This window comes from Triticum urartu, chromosome 2A (genome assembly GCF_056163025.1).
Source record: "Triticum urartu cultivar PI428250 chromosome 2A, HENAU_Tu73, whole genome shotgun sequence".
Classification (NCBI taxonomy): domain Eukaryota; kingdom Viridiplantae; phylum Streptophyta; class Magnoliopsida; order Poales; family Poaceae; genus Triticum; species Triticum urartu.
The window spans coordinates 47,869,471-47,886,112 of record NC_141874.1 but is presented as its reverse complement, the minus strand read 5'-3'; the positions used below and the strand labels follow the sequence as shown (position 1 = coordinate 47,886,112).

Sequence of the window (16,642 nt, the reverse complement as noted above, 5' to 3'; positions counted from 1 at the left end):
TATCTGCTTGTGAAAACTGGACAAGGCCATATTATCCTGTTTAGAACTCAATAATACTACATACATGTCCAATCCACATGCTCCGTCGACCGTCCTTGCAATGTACGTATGTGTATTAAAAACTTGACAAATATTGTTGTCGTGATGAGGATGAGATGACCCAACACTTATTTCTCGCATGTGCTTTTGGTCACGTTTTCTAGAAAACGGTGTATGTGGCTTTAATTTTTCATCGCCGACATCTATATTTTAATTTTCCACCGCCGACATCTATATCCACATAGCCATGTATTGGATCCAGATGGGGAGTTCACTTTAGTCTGTAGAGGTGGTCTCTGGGTGTGACCAACATTTTTTGGAGAAGGGGTTAAAACCTCAGGCCTCTGCTTCTGGGTGCAAGCTCAACCACCTAACATGGGTTTTCTTCAACCAGTATAAATGATGTTCTATCAGTAGACAATGTCAGACCCAGGATATGAAAATGGTTTTTGGTTAGTAGATTACCAAATGTCAATCTTCACCACGTTCCAGGATGTAAGAGCCTCTACAGCCGGAATTGGCAAATTCGGCACCTCAAACGCCCGTGACACCTTGAAGGCAATGCGGAGGGCCAACTCCTTGTCAAGGTCGACGTCGGAGCCAGAGTGATTGCTGGAGCTCGAATTGCACCGGATTGGATCGGAATCGGAGAGGGGAGAGGAGAGTGAGTGAGCTAGGGTTCCGAGCGAGGAGTTGGATTGGGTTTTTTGTGGGATAGCCGCGGGGTTGGTGGTGGCCAGGCCTGCCAGCTCCGACATGGCGGACGCGCCCGGGCATACTCGGGCCGCCCAATATCCGCCCTACATTTGGCAGGATATGAGGGGTGCCGGACAGCCCTGGCGTTTGATGCGCCCGGGTGGGTCGGTTTTTTATGACCAGTCAGTGATCGGTCCGCCCGTCCGGGTGTTTGAGACGTGTTTGGGGCGCATGGCTGTAGATGCACTACGGTGTCTAAATTTTTGAAAGTCAAACTTTGGCTACTAGCTAGTCCATAAAAACAAAGGCTGAGAGTCTATAGTCCGGTCAAATGGAGGGACGACACCACCAAATAAATTATTGCATTCTAAGATATATCCTTGAAAATACCCAAAGCCCATTTTATACTACCATTTTCCTATAATGCATGAGAGACAGAGACAGAGAGAGTTTGAGATTACATAAATGTCATTTTTGTTTTTTTCTTTCTCCTACTTTTTAAGGGTATATTTTTAATCTATGGTCATTCTACTATTCATTTGTGAATGTCGAGAGTACATATGTATTGGGTACGGAAAAGACTTTTCAAAACTGTTTGCAAACTACTGGGATTATTGCAATTGAAAATTAGATCTCCGAAAGCCCAAACCACTCGTTTTTTACAGTAGCTAGAGGCCTGCCAATTTTTATCCTCCTTGATTTTGCTTGTGACATTCGGTACACTCATGCGGCTTGTTGACTTAGCCAAACATGGAAGAAGATCCCATGTTGAAGAGTCCTTCGTAGACGTCTTGGTGACACTAAGTACACATTCTTAGTCAGTTGTTGGCTGGTGCCCATAGTTCTTGAAGATGGTATTTCCATTGTTGTTCGTTTGAAGATTCTCCAATGCAGTGGTTGACGGTACCCTCAGTAGGGTGGTGAACGTGGCCGAAAGTACTAGAAAGGAATTTACACAAGGAGTAGATCTTTGAAAATTTAGCTTGAGCTCATAATATCAAACAAAGAAAATCAGATTGGTGATGGGAAACCACATATTTGATAATCAATACAAAAATATTATTGATTTTTTAATAAATCATGAAAACAGTACAATACAATAATTACTATAATTACCACCATGACACCCTGGTAACAAAATGTTCAAGGAATTTGTGTGCAATATGCAGCTGGAATGTTCGATCTAGCCAACCTAATCGATCACATCCACTATGCGACATCTTAAGCAGACGCTAATTAAGAGGCACACAGACTTCAGCATGCAGGTATAGGTCATTCTTCCGACCGACGGCGATGCCCATCTCCTCCTCCATGTCCAACTCCCCTCCGGTAGGAAGCTCCCAGTCAAAGTGGTAGAGGAGGGCGGCAAGGGCCAGCTCCATGCTAGACTGTGCGAACAGCATCCCCGGACATATCCTCCGGCCTGCCCCAAACGGTGTGTATTCAAAGTTGGTTCCCTCGAAGTCTACTTTGCCGGACTCGAACCGCTCCAGCCTAAACTCCTCTGGGGCATTCCAGTGCTTGGGGTCTCGGCAGATTGCCCACGTGTTCACAAACACGGTGGTGCCGGTCGGCACGTCGTAGCCGAGGACCTTGCACGCCTCAGTGGGCTCACGCGGCAGCAGCAGGGGCACCGACGGATGCAGCCTAAGCATCTCCTTGATGACCAGCCTCATGTATTTGAGGTCAGCCAGGTCGTCCTCGGTTACGCTTGGCTTCCCTTGTAGGTTGTTACGTACTTCGTCTTGTGCTTTTGCCATGGTGGCTGGGTTCCTCATCAACTCCGACATGGCCCAAATGAGAGTCGTCGCCGACGTCTCGCTCCCAGCACTAAACAGGTCCTGCAAATCATGCAAATTTAGAAAATTAAAATTTACTAGTTAGTGAATGAAAACAATTAGCCGGGTGATAGCTTACCACTAATAGACATTTGATGGCTCCCATGGTAAAAGGGACCTCCTGGCCGCCTTCCTTGGTCATCCTTATTTCTCGCATGTCCTTTTGGTCACCTTTTCTAGCAAACGGTGTATGTGGCTTTAATTTTTCATTGCCGGCATCTATATCCACATAGCCATGTATTGGATCCAGATGGGGCGTTCACTTTAGTCTGTAGAGGTGGTCTCTGGCTGCGACCAACATTTTTTGGAGAAGGGGTTAAAACCTCAGGCCTCTGCTTCTAGGTGCAAGGTCAACCACGTAACATGGATTTTCTTCAACCAATATAAATGATGTTCTATCAGTAGGCAATGTCAGACCCAGGATATGAAATTGGTCTTTGGTTAGCAGATTACCAAATGTCAATTTTCACCACGTGATGTAAGAGCTATGCCATACTCACTCAGTTCCAGGATGTAAGAGCCTCTACAGCCGGACTTTGCAAATTCGGCACATCAAACGCCCGCGACACCTTCAATGCAATGCGGAGGGCAAACTCCTCGTCAAGGTCGACGTCGGAGCCGGAGTGACTGCTGGAGCTTGAATTGCGCTAGATTGGATCGGAATCAGAGAGGGGAGAGGAGAGTGAGTGAGATAGGGTTCCGAGCGAGGAGTCGGATTGGGGTTTTTTGTGGGATGGCCGTGGGGTCGGTGGTGGGCTGGGCCTGCCAGCTCCGACATGGCGGACACGCCCAGGCGTACCCAGGCTGCTCCATATCCGCCCAACATTTGGGGTGCATATGAGGGGCGCCGGACAACCCGGGCGTTTGAGGCCGGTTTGAAGCGCCCGGGTAGGTTGATCTTTTATGATCGGTCAGTGATCGGTACGCTCGTCCAACTATTTGAGACGGGTTTGGGGCGCCTGGTTGTAGATGCACTACGGTGTCTACATTTTTGAAAGTCAAACTTTGGCTACTAGTCCATAAAAACAAAGGCTGACAGTCTATAGTCCCATCAAATAGAGGGATGAAACCACCAAATAAATTATTGCACTCTAAAATATACCCTTGAAAATACCCAAAGCCCATTTTACACTACCATTTTCCTATAACTAGGTAGGAAGTGCGGCTTGCCACACCCCTGCGGGGGTGCGGTCATTCCCAACCCGGTAACAAAATAACTGGAAGTGATTAAATGCAGAACATCAAATGAGATCATAGTATAACCGTCATTAACTATCATTACCAAACGATCATAAACAGAAGTAATCGATAACATATGATCAATACATAAGAGGTCACATGTGCATGATCGATCATGTTTAAGTACACACATGATGATATTACATTGACGGTTCTTTAGTTCAGTTGCTAGCAGATGGCTTAGCATACACTAATAGTTGAGCTCAAGTCTTATACAGACATGTCCTGACTGATAGCATAGAGGTAGGATACACACATACTTAGACTACAATAGGCAAGGGGTATCAGTCAGATGCAGTCACATTTACTGCCTGATATGGTTGAGGTAGAGCAGACATAATGTACAATAAGGGCAATGCAAATTTGCACCAACTTAGAAAGCCCAGCGATAAACCAAAAGCGCTTCATCCTCCTCTTGTGGCTGATTCATCAAGCATTTTCATCATTTCTTCACGCATCCACAAACAAAAGGATAAGGTCCTGGATACACATAACCAACCACGGATCAACTGAATGCTCATCACAGTAGTCATTGAAGCAAGGAGAAGATAAAACGGGCGTACCAAAAGGGCGAGCACTCAACAACACCTGACCTCTTCGGTCTCAGGCCCTCCTTGCGTTTTTGTTTTTTTGAATGGTGGTGCCCTCAACAGCCAATGGCACCACGCTTAGTTCACAACAGAGAGGGGGAAAAGTCAGACCCACCTACTCGTCAGCGATGGATCAAAACAGGAAGCTCTGGAGGCAATTAGAAGTATATACCTTGTAGTACCGTCCACCTCTTCACCTAGGACAGCAGGACCATCGCCCAGCGTTGCATTTTCCTAGAAGCCCAAAGAACACGCAACTCAATTAGATAAACATGTTACTGATATTGATCCAATGCTTGCAAAAGATGGAAGGAATACCTTAGATTTGTCAACTGGGAACAAAGGCTTGCGAACGTCAGCATTCGTTAGTTCGGTTTTAGAAAGGCCTTTCTTCAAGCCACCGCCGCTGTAGACAACGAAATAAACAATCTTCAGTCAATAACAATGACCTAGACATTGACACAGCTCTCAATCAAGAATTGGTTTGATTGTTAGATCTAATTATTATTGTATCTAGGTCATCTCTTTCCACCGAAACCATACCGAGTACAACAAAAATGTAGAAATGTTGTCTCAAGATAAGCACCAGAAGTCGGCTAAGACAGACAAGGACTACAAATTGAAAGGCATCTTAATATACATATGGTCTACCCGAAGGCGACCAAGGACAATGACAAGGAGGTGCTAATGCTCTTTGATGCAACAATCTTTTATTCATAAAACTTGTATTCCTTAGCTATTCATAACTTGTATCCTTAGCTAAATATTTATTCAATGTTAATATGTTGATGTTGTTTTAGAAGTTATAGGACACACAAGAGGCATGTCGACTGCGATTTTTTAGACTCGGCTAGATACTTGTATGCTTTTTGTAAGATGGACGCCATCAGAAGACATGCATTAACCTCGAGCCTGGTCCGAGGTACATTAGAACTATGAACTATCAATCAGCCGATCTCAAAGGATATGTATAGAGTGAGTGCAATACGCCAGTTGTCAAAATAAAAACCAAAGCATAAATTGAAATTAAGTACTTTAGGTATCTTGTCAACCAATCACAGACCAAACATGAGTACATATGAATGCTAGTACTTTGACACAATTGTATGGTAACTCACAATTATCATGCTTGCTTATGTAGCCACACATGTATTTCACATGGAGTACTTTATTGACAGGACAACCCATTAAGCCACCTTTTATTCACGGATGGCGGGGAAGCAAGGGTCGATTGAGAGCCAAGAGCAACAGCAACCTAAACAACATATCGGTTAGAGCTAATAAGAATAACTGCACAACCGAAAATAGCAACAACTTACATAGATACAACACACAAAATCATACCTTTGCAAACTGATCACCGGAGATGGGCAAGACCGGGACAGATCCAACAGGTAATGCAGGAAGAGAAAAGGCACCAGTATCAGTTGAGAAGCTTCCAACGGGCAACACTAAGGGTGATACATCACCAGAACCAGGAAACCCCACATCACCAGTAGAAGGTCCAGAGGAATCTGCCTTGCGATATAAAACCGCAGAGCTTGATGTCTTTTCCACAGGCACATCTATGCTGATAACTTGGAAGGATGTCTCCTCGGCATCAGGCATAAAGCTCTTTGAAGAGATAGACACCACAAATCTGTACTTCTTGCCAATCAAAGTGGATATGTCTTTAGGGATGCCTGGGTCTCCACGTGCTATTTCAACAATCTCGTCAAGGGTTGTACGACTGGAATACCCTTCACGTAGCAAAGTGATCAAAGATTTAGCAACAATCTCTTTTCCAACCCTGTCGAAGAAAATAAACTCGGCCTCCCTTGAATCGTCAGTGCATCTGAAGCATATGCGATATCTATATGAAATGACACATTAGTTTACAGGGAAAAAGAGAAGAAAAATGTGCATGATGAATAATAATACCTTGGCATTGCGTCGGTGGAGGCACATGTGGGGTCAATGCACCTGTAGACAGAGCCATGTCGCTGTGCTGTTTTATGGCACTTCTCACAAGACATGAACCACCAACGCTGACCAGGACTGAGCCTGGACAGAGTGACCGAGCAGAAGAAACATGTGCTCTGCAAAGAAACGACATACCACAATATCAGAATATATCATAGCTAAAAATCCCACACTGCCACACACAAATAAACGTAAGATGGTCCTTCAAGTCGAGAAGTTGACCAACTGTTTTAGTTTGTAGATTGACCTGTGCACTTTTCTCATCTGCGGTTTGACCAGGAAGAATAATTTTCGTTACAGGAGAGAACTTCCCTTGGAGGCTACACAAATCGGAGAAGAAGAAATAAGTGGAGTCAAAATAGCATATGGACAAAATAGAAAGCAACAAACAGCCCAGTACAATCGTAGCACCTTTCATGAAATTGGGTGATGTCAGAGATATCATCATTAATGTACCATCGGCATGCTGCGCTACCACTAACCCCCCTGCGTCCTACAAAACATTCAAGAAAAACACCAAGTCAAATAGAAAGCGCCAGATAATAAAATAGGCTTCACCTTATCTAGGACTAACCTTCATAGTTTTTAACCAGGGTCCCAACAATTAGAGCAATGACTGGTCCAGTTTGGCCTATCTGCATGACATCATCTCCATCAAAGGCTTTTGCCTGCTCTCCCCACAGTACGACATTGATCTGATATCCACTACACACACAAAAGAAGAGAATTGATATGAAATCTAGCAATGTCCAGAACACAAGGTAAATAGTGAGCAACAAACCTCGGGTCAGCGAGAGTGATAGTTCGCTTTACAGAAGGCTCAGCTCTGTTAGAGCTGTGGTATACCATGGCATTAGACACACCGACAATAAGTCCTAGGATGTCTACATAATCAGAGGGAGGACAGTTAAAAGCATAGACAAAGAAGCTGCAAAAATAAGAAGGCAATAAACACACCTGTGAAATAGTCAGGGTTCTCAACCGGCGCAGGAAGATGAGCCAAAGCAGTGATTGAGTAAGTACAGAATGGGAATTCAATCTCTTCATCAGCTGGAGGGTCAGTTGTGGTCAAACGGTTGAATCTGATCATATGTGGTCCAGCGACAGGCTTGAAATAGCGTTTGTTTGGAAACACCAAGAACTGAGAAATCACATAAGCACAGCCTTCACGAATCCTGGCGCAAATGTAGGAACCAGTTTCTCAGAAATCTCAGCATACATGTGGTTGCCCTGCAAAGACAGAACAATTATGAGTACAATAAGTCTCAGCCAACACCCAAAACTAACATGGAACACATAATTCAAGATGAAAGCAAGTACCACGGCATCCATAAGAACCATGTCAGTGTGCTTGATCGGACCAGTGTCAGTGCCTCCACGATGGTTCCATAGTCGCGAGACATACACACAGACTGAATCGTTGCTATTTCCTTGTACAAGCTCATCTAAAGCAACGATCGCCATCTGTAACATAATCACAACAACAAAAGTATAGCATTTGTGGCCAAAGGAATAGTACTAAAACCAGTAACACAGGCAAAGGTGGCAATTTGTTACAGGAGTCACAGAGACAAAAGATTCATCCAACAGATTCACAACACCAAGCATAATAGGCGTAGACACGAACAAAAGACCAGCCACACCAACCACATGCATGAACAAAAGATCAAAGAACACAGCGAACTTATATATAGCTAACCCAATGGGTATCTCCAAAAACAGCCGATGTACATAGTTAAGAATCACCTATCCAGATCATGGAAGGATCCCAGCAGATCGCAATATCTCTGGGAAGACCACATTTTTAGTCTCGGAGCCACATGTACCATCCTCGCACTCTATAAGGATTTTCAAAGAATTCCTCGAAGTAACACGGGAAACTGCCACATACAACTGGCCGTGCGTGAAGACAGGTTTCTTAAGATAGAGACCAATAGCAGACAAAGTTTGTCCTTGGCTCTTGTTTATTGTCATAGCATAGCACACACGTACAGGGAACTGCCTACGTCGAAGCACAAAGGATGATTTTGTTTGTTTTACCGTCAATTCTATCCGGGGGATATAGACAATATCACCCACGTACGAACCAGTCATAATAACAGCCTCAATGACACGATCAGCTAGGTCCTTCACAATAAGTCTCGTGCCGTTACACAGACCATTTTCCTGACTCAGGTTTCTGAGAAGCATGATAGGAACACCCCTTTTATGAGTCAACCTATCATTTGGAAAATTAATAATCTTAACAGTATTCAAGTACTCAGTAGGGTAGAAAAGGTTTTCCTCTTGCACGGCCTCTCCTGAGGTATCTACAGAATCGGCACTCAGGTAATCTTTGCCAACAGAAGGAACTAAGACCATCACATGAGTATTGATCTCCTCGGCAAAATCATTAGTAGTCGACAGAATAGCCCTTCCTTGCAGATAGGCGGCATTCATATAGTTAGACTCAAAGTCATTGTAAATAGAAGAAACAATGGCCCCTATGTGATCACCGTCTGTTTTAACCAACAGATCATCATGTATTTCTATCCAAGAAGGGTCAGATTCATCCCCTTTATGCGTGGTAGGTAATCTACCCTCTCCAAGATCTAGGACCCATTTACTAAATAGTGCAACACTTTCCTGCACACTGGGATCTGCATCTGGCATAGCCAAACGCATGTTAACAGTAAGGGACAACACTTTGACAAATCTCCACAACGGAGAATTGGTAATTGTTGCGTCAACTATCTGAGGCCTGGTACCACCCCCAATAACAGGAAGAATTTGTCTAAGGTCCCCACCTAATACCACAACCATCCCACCAAACGGGACATCAGAGAGTAAAGGGTCATCTGTAGAAAGGACGTCACGCAAGGTCCTATCTAAAGCCTCAAAACACCTTCTATTCGACATAAGCGCTTCATCCCAGATTATCAAGGAGGTCACCAACAGTTTATGCAGGCGTGAGCCTCTCTTTATATCACATACCATTTCATCATCATTATCGATCGGCATTTTAAAACGGGAATGAGCAGTCCTCCCACCTGGCAATAAGAGCGACGCAATACCAGAAGATGCAACAGTTAAAACTATCTCCCTTTTACCCCGTAAGAAAGCACAAATAGCATTCCATAGGTAGGTTTTCCCGGTACCCCCTTACCGAGAAACAAAAAAGAATCCTGGCTCCTTGGCCTGAAGACATTGTAATATCGCCTTGTAAGCAACAATTTGATTAACATTCAGGTTCTGAAGCAAGACTACCGCTTCTTTAGCTAAAGCAGGTGCATCATAAGATAACTCCTCATGGATTAATCGATTTTCAATAAATAATCCAGTGTTGCTGATCCGTGGTGGCAAATTAAATTTACTTATGTTAGAACCACGTTTCACAAATAGCTCAGCTAATTCATCGAGAAGTATGTCTCTAAGTCTTGACACAGGAGGATCATAAGATTTGTTATTTAAAGCGGATCTTAGCCCATGTTTGATGTCATCAGCCATACTCTCCCAATATCGTTCAAAGAAGTTTATTTCATCCTTAACAGTACAATGAATAAGCATGGTCACAAACAAATGCCTAAGCCGGTGCCCAAAACCCCAAACCATCGCTTCATCAAATGCAATGTACCATTCATTATCATCGCCTAATAAACCCCGAGCAGCACACGCCTCTCTAAAGGTAGGATAAACACGCCCTTCATAGGTCCTAAGGTCAACACAAGATCTACAACCCTTAACAATCATTAGAAGCATTCGCAGGTAATACAGTTCACCAACAGAAGGATAGACATAGTAGACACGACCAATCTTTTTACAACCTTCTCTCTCATGCCATGATCTCGTTTCAGAATCCCATGTCCTTTCAGTCGGGAAATCACAATACGTTAAAGATCGAGCATGTTCATACAAAGCATTTGCAACAAACCATTCAGTGAGCATGGTTTTTTTTCAAGAAGTCTGAATCAACAATTTTCTTAAGGTTTGTTTCGGGACGAAAGCGAATAACATTCATTCCAGGAAGGTGAACAGGGAGCCTCTCTACTGAAGGAAACCTACAGTGTATGGCGTACCCAAATATACGCCACAATCCATCATATTCACATATGAACCGACATCGTAAATACTCTTTGACCTCATCCATCGGCCCTCCATCTTCTATCCCATCAATTTTACCCTTACCCTTCGACTTCTCTAATAGGACTTTCGAGTAATCGGCGCCTTTGGTCACATACTTAAACAAATACTTCATGACCTGGGTTTTGTTACACCACTCAACATTAATATGACCCTGGAAACGCTTAAGCACAGCCATATTATAAGGAACCACCCACCTGTTATCAAGATAGTGCCCATCTATAAATTGTACGACCTTCGTCACGACGTCGATATAACGCAAACCCGTCTTCATCTATGACTGTTTCGTCCCTAAATTCCTTAGGAAAAAATTTAGAACAACACCCTTTCTTCATGCAAACACATTTATCGTTCATTTTACCACACGGACCGTGCATCATGAATTCAGAGACTAAGGCATAGCCTAGAGGGTCCCCCAATGGATCTGGTATCTCAGCAGAAATAAATGCATCTATGCCATCAGGTCCTATCATACCTTGTTCTCCCTTCCGCCAGATGAGTATGTGAGCATGAGGTAGTCCCCGCTTCTGGTGCTCAACAGTATAAAGCACTGCAAAATACACAAAAGGGATTAAATAATTTAGCATCAACACATAGCAGATATCATACAAACAGATAGTAGGCACAACAGAGGTGATAAGAACAGCAAAATGTAGTACCAGCCTTTACTTTTCCAAAGGCTCTTCCGGACGTAATATCATGGAGATACTCAATCAACTTCATGTGGTTAACCCTGACAACAATATCTGCCCTGTCATGTGGTTTTTGTCCCGGTTCTAGCGTCTGTGTAATTTCTGGCCACTTGGGGTTGCAGGTGAAAGTGATGAATATGTCAGGTGCACCGTGCACCCGGCATATGGCAAGGCCATCTTGAAAGTTCTCCTGAAAGTAACGATGACCACCGGTGTGGCTCGAAGGCAGGATAATCCTTTTACCTAGAGTCGCACCATCAACACAACCACCACCAACGGCATCGGTGATGCCCTGCATATGCTCAGATCTAAGTTTATCTTGGTTTCTCAGTATGTACCATAGTCTGTTTTCGTCAATGCAAGCTCGTGCATCAACAACAGCCTGGGACGACAAAAGACCATAACACAAGAATGGGTTTGGCTGGTCACCTCTATAATGGCATACATAACGATAGTAATCCTGCATGGTCATCTTTCTACGTGTATTTTTAGTAGGTGCACTACCAGGAGCGGCAACTGGCAATGAACCAGGAGACGTACCAACATTCCCAGTACTACCAGGCACATCGATATCATCAGCTAGCTGAACAGACATATAAGGAACATCTATCTAAAACCCCATTTCCCCACGCGGAAAAAGCAAGGGATACTGCAAAGGCATAAAGGCAGGTTTAAGAGAAGCGATTTGTTGCAGGCCTTCCGAATGGCTGGAAATAATTATATCGCGTGCAGAGGTTTCAACAGTAAGGTCACCCACAATCAAAGCAGCAAGCCTCGCAGACGTGGGCAAACTAAACTGTGGGCCATCACCATCGGAAGGACCAATGATTCGTATGGAAATTTCTTCCATAGGCTCATCGCCACTATCTTCTATGATTTTACTTGCCTCTCTAAATTTCTGTACCAATGGATTGAACTCATTAAGCATATCTCTCAGGCCAACCACTATATCCTCATCTATTTGGTCCACAGGGTTATCATCCGGATTTAAAGCACGCATCCTATGGGCAATCTCATTTGCTGGATCATATATATAAAGCTCGGCAAATTTAGGAGTGTTAGGGTCTTTTGGCTAGAGAGAACCTATGCGATGAGACACCTGGCCACTAATTTTAAAGACCTTGGGACCCCGAGAAGCATTCAGCGAACGATCAATAGTAGCACCCATCGAGGTGAAGGCGAACATACAGTTGTATTGACGTATATTTCGGAGGAATTTCTTGGCACGAGAAGTTCCATCAAAATGGAGAAGCTCCCGGAGAAATGGCGGGGGCTCCTTGAAAGGAGGGATAGAAACCTGACCACCTTTGCAACAAAGATTGTAGACAATCTTACGTTTTGTATATGATGATTTTCCCTGTACCCTCTCCTCATACCAGAAAGAAGCACCACAATATCCACAGATATAATCTGGTGTACCAAGGTACGATACATCTGCATATGAAGCTAATAGCCCCAACGAAAAACAAACACCAATTATAAAAGCACAAGGCAAATCACAAGGCAACAAACAAACAAATCCAAGGACAATGATACCTTTAAGCGGCTCAGCAAATGCATGATCGAAACCACGCCAGTCTTTCGGCAAAGGGCCCATAACAATATGGTCTAGCATGACAGACAAAACTAATAAGTCCAGGTGGGTCTAAGACTGAGCTAAGCAATTGGAAAACGAATGGACCTTCAAATCCAGAATGGCGCAGCTTTCTAATTGCCTTGCGCTTCCTGCGGTTCAACGCCGCCTCAACCTCACTCACATAGGGTAACCAACCATCTCCTAAACATTGGTCAGGGAACACAAGAAGAACAACATCAGATGCTATCACAAGGCCAAGGGTCTGTATTACTAAGCAGGATCAGGTAGCTCTAACTCACGTTTACGTTTGCGATTCTCGATCCCAGGTGGGGCATGGGGCACATAACGTGGCCGAATGACAGGAGGAGCAAGATGAATTCTAGGAGGGGAAGGAAGTGTGCCACCAACCCTACTACGCCCACGCCCCCTTCCACGGGAAGGGCCACCAACAGCGGCACGCCCTCGCCCCCTTCCACGGGCAGGGCCATCAGTGACAGCACGCCCTTGCCCGTTTCCACGGGCAGGGCCATCAGCAACGGCACGCCCACGCCCACTTCCACGGGCAGGGCCATCAGCAGCGGCACGGCCGCGGCTCGGTCCACGGCCAGGAGGCATTGAAGGCCTAAAAGTACATCCTAAGCAGAACCCAAGTCCAGAGAACATGATGGTTAAAGAGCCGCATACACACATTTCGTACAATCCAGCATGATCTCAGCATGACAATTAGGAAAAGGTGGTTAAAGTAGCAACAATGAACATAACGATGATTAAGTGGGTACATAACAAATACAAATAATGTCTAAAGAGCAGTTCATTTATCTGAATACAGCCACACCAACTCCAATGTACATTTTAGGAGCAATGGAAAACAAAAGAAATAGAAACAACTCACACAATATAAATAAAAACTAAATATTGCACGCCGTCGAGACCAATCTGGCGTGCAACATCTGTCGCTGCAAAAGGACATCATGGTCAATCACAGCAGCAAGGGCATCGGCACAACCAACAGGCACCGCAGACCTAACCATCGTTGCAGCTAAAAGAACTGCAGAGCGAGCAAGCTCCCTGTAAGTCGACATACACTCAAAATTATAGTCCAGAATCACAAACCCATACAAACTCTGTAAGAAGCAAATGGCCTGGAAAGCAGCCTTCTCGTAAAGAGAGAGAAAATCCACACCATCTTGAGCCCAAAAAAACCTCCTCATGCTCCCAGAATCACTTCCGGGCACATCAAATTCGAGCTCAACTCCTCCGAGCACGACCCCATCGTCCATTATCTCTCTCAAGTACGAATGGAATGGCAACGAACACCGGGTGGCAACCACATCCAATAGATGCATATACGAACAACTCACAGCAAACATCCTGCCACCCACAAAATATAACCTAGAATAAGGCCACTCACACAAAAAAGCTAGAAAGCACCCCAAAACCAAAACTTAGAACCGATCAGCCAGAAGGTAGTGCCCAAAAATAGACCCCACCATAGATCAACATGCAAAGGTAAATAACAGTAACATAAAAAAGTTAGAAGAAAAGCACCTGAGAGCTAGGCGAAACGTGTCAATGGGAATGAATAACAGCTAGAGACACCACAACAACTGCAGCGACGAACCTGGCACATAACAGCAAGCATAATTACAGTTTATCAGAAGCTTCCCACAGAAATGCATCATTACTTAGTGATGTGCAGGACAACACATCACAGACCATCATCATTTTACAATGAGGAGCGAGTTATGTGCCGAACAACACAAACTACGAATGATGTACAACCAATCTTACACATTAGAAATAACAACACCCAAGATTATAAAAGATACTGCCAATTGTTTAGTGCTTGATTTTACAATACACCAACTGCGATAAAACAACAGCAACCGAGTGCACACACCTCACAACCATCATACAATCACACTTGCTTGCATCCATGTTTTGCATCTGTCAGAAGCTGTCATGGTAAATCTCCTAAACCTGAACATATGTAACGACTGTACATCCATTTGCTTTGCATAGTCTTCACGTGAATACATAATTAGTTTGATACCTAACTATGCTGTATAAATTGTTATAGTTCAGTTTGATTGTAATCTTACATACCCAAACCAGACAACCATGCAACGGCAACAGCGGACAGTTAAAGAATCAACAAAAAATAAACGCATATGTGGATGGTTCAGATCCGCACCTGAAACAGAAAAGCAGGACCAAGCACGGCCAAATCCGAAGAAGGAACAAACCATATCCACCTCCCTGTTCATCCGCAAAGAACAACCACGGCGTGAGCCACGCACAGATGCACAGCGAGCAGGAAAAACGAAAGGACTAACAAAGAAAGAAGAATGAACCTTTCCCATGGCGACGGCCGAGCAAACGACGGACGACGGACGCGAGCGTGTGGCCAAATCCGGAACCAACTACAGCACGAGGACGAAAACAGCCTAGCCACGAGGAACGGCCGCGAGAAGGGGAAGGATGGATGGAGAAGAGTGCGGGACGACGTACCTGAGGCAAGGCGAGCACGTCAGCTCCAAATCCGGACCGAGCGGCAGCGGCACAGAGAAGCTAGGGTTCGTGAGTGGGGGGAAGTGAGGAGCGAGGGGAGAAGGTGGATGTGGTCGCGTATGTGTATCGCCTCCTGGCCCAAGAAGCGAAGTGACGGAAATGGCCCGGTGGGGGCACAATATTTACATATTGATGCAATTGGAATTTTATCCGACGGCCGAGCACGATCACGGTAAAGATCCGGCGGCCCAGAGAGATCTTATCCGAGATCAGACGGTCAATATTAGACAGGGAAATCGATCGGACGGTCCACATTCGCTAATCGATGTGAGAAGCTCATTCCCTCCCGGTCTTTACTCCTGGGATGCATGAGAGAGAGACAGAGAGAGATTCATCTTACATAAATGCCCCTTTTGATTTTTTTCTCTTCTCTCTCCTACTTTTTAAGGGTATATTTTTAATCTAAGGTCATTCTACTATTCATTTGCGAATGTCGAGAGTGGGGAAGTATCAGGTGATACCATTGCTTACATGATACCATGATACCAACTTGCAAAACTCAAATTTAAACATGTCAAAAAATTCTGAAAAAATTATGAATGTTCACAACACATATGTCGACAACCCTTAAAAAATTCAGTTCAAAATTCGAAATACACAAGAGAAACAAAAAAGACAAATTCATATGTGAATAGTGGCATTCTAGCTTTTGTCTTCTTTTGACACTATTCATGATGGATTTGTCTTTTTTCTTTCTCCCTCTCTATTCCGAATTTTGATCTGAATTTTTTAGGGGTTGTTGACATATGTATTGTGAACATCCATGATTTTTTTCAGAATTTTTTGACATCTTTAAATTTGAGTTTTGCAAGTTGGTATCATGGTATCATCTAACGACTAGTATCACATGATATTTTCCCTGTCGAGAGTACCTATATATTGGGTACGGAAAAGACTTTTCAAAACTGTTTGCAAACTACTGGAATTATTGCAATTGAAAAATTAGATCTCCGAAAGCCCAAACCATTCGCTGCTTGTTGACTTAGCAAAACATGGAAGAAGATCCCATGCTGAAGAGTACTTCGTAGACGTCTTGGCGACACCAAGTACACATTCTTAGTCAGTTGTTGGCTTGTGCCGATAGTTCTTGAAGATGGTATTTCCACTGTTGTTTTCTTTTTTAAAGATTCTCCAATGAGGTGGTTGACGGTACGGGAAACCACCAATACCCTCACTACGGTGGCGAACGTGGCCGAAAGACCAAAAGGGAGTTCACACAAGGAGTAGAGTTTGGAAAATATAGCTTGAGCTCATAATATAAAACAAAGAAAATCAGATTGGTGATGGGAAACCATATATTTAATAATCAATACAAAAATA

The 16,642-nt window shown here is 44.0% G+C and overlaps 2 protein-coding genes across 2 annotated transcripts; both read right to left on the bottom strand.

The window, feature by feature from the left end:
* Nucleotides 1–1,967: 1,967 nt before the first annotated feature.
* LOC147983573 (zealexin A1 synthase-like) lies at nucleotides 1,968–2,739 on the bottom strand. The gene is made up of 2 exons (XM_087539538.1): nucleotides 2,653–2,739; nucleotides 1,968–2,576 (listed from the first exon to the last, which is right to left on the bottom strand). The coding sequence occupies exons 1-2, from the start codon at nucleotides 2,728–2,730 to the stop codon at nucleotides 1,968–1,970; spliced, it is 687 nt and encodes a 228-aa protein (XP_087395664.1). The 5' UTR covers nucleotides 2,731–2,739.
* A 1,676-nt stretch (nucleotides 2,740–4,415) lies between these two features.
* Nucleotides 4,416–7,454, bottom strand: LOC147983572 (replication protein A 70 kDa DNA-binding subunit D-like). Its single transcript, XM_087539537.1, has 11 exons — nucleotides 7,322–7,454; nucleotides 7,146–7,248; nucleotides 6,939–7,069; nucleotides 6,776–6,857; nucleotides 6,556–6,684; nucleotides 6,323–6,478; nucleotides 5,747–6,254; nucleotides 5,599–5,657; nucleotides 4,721–4,808; nucleotides 4,575–4,636; nucleotides 4,416–4,479 (listed from the first exon to the last, which is right to left on the bottom strand). The coding sequence occupies exons 1-11, from the start codon at nucleotides 7,452–7,454 to the stop codon at nucleotides 4,416–4,418; spliced, it is 1,515 nt and encodes a 504-aa protein (XP_087395663.1).
* Nucleotides 7,455–16,642: the final 9,188 nt, after the last annotated feature.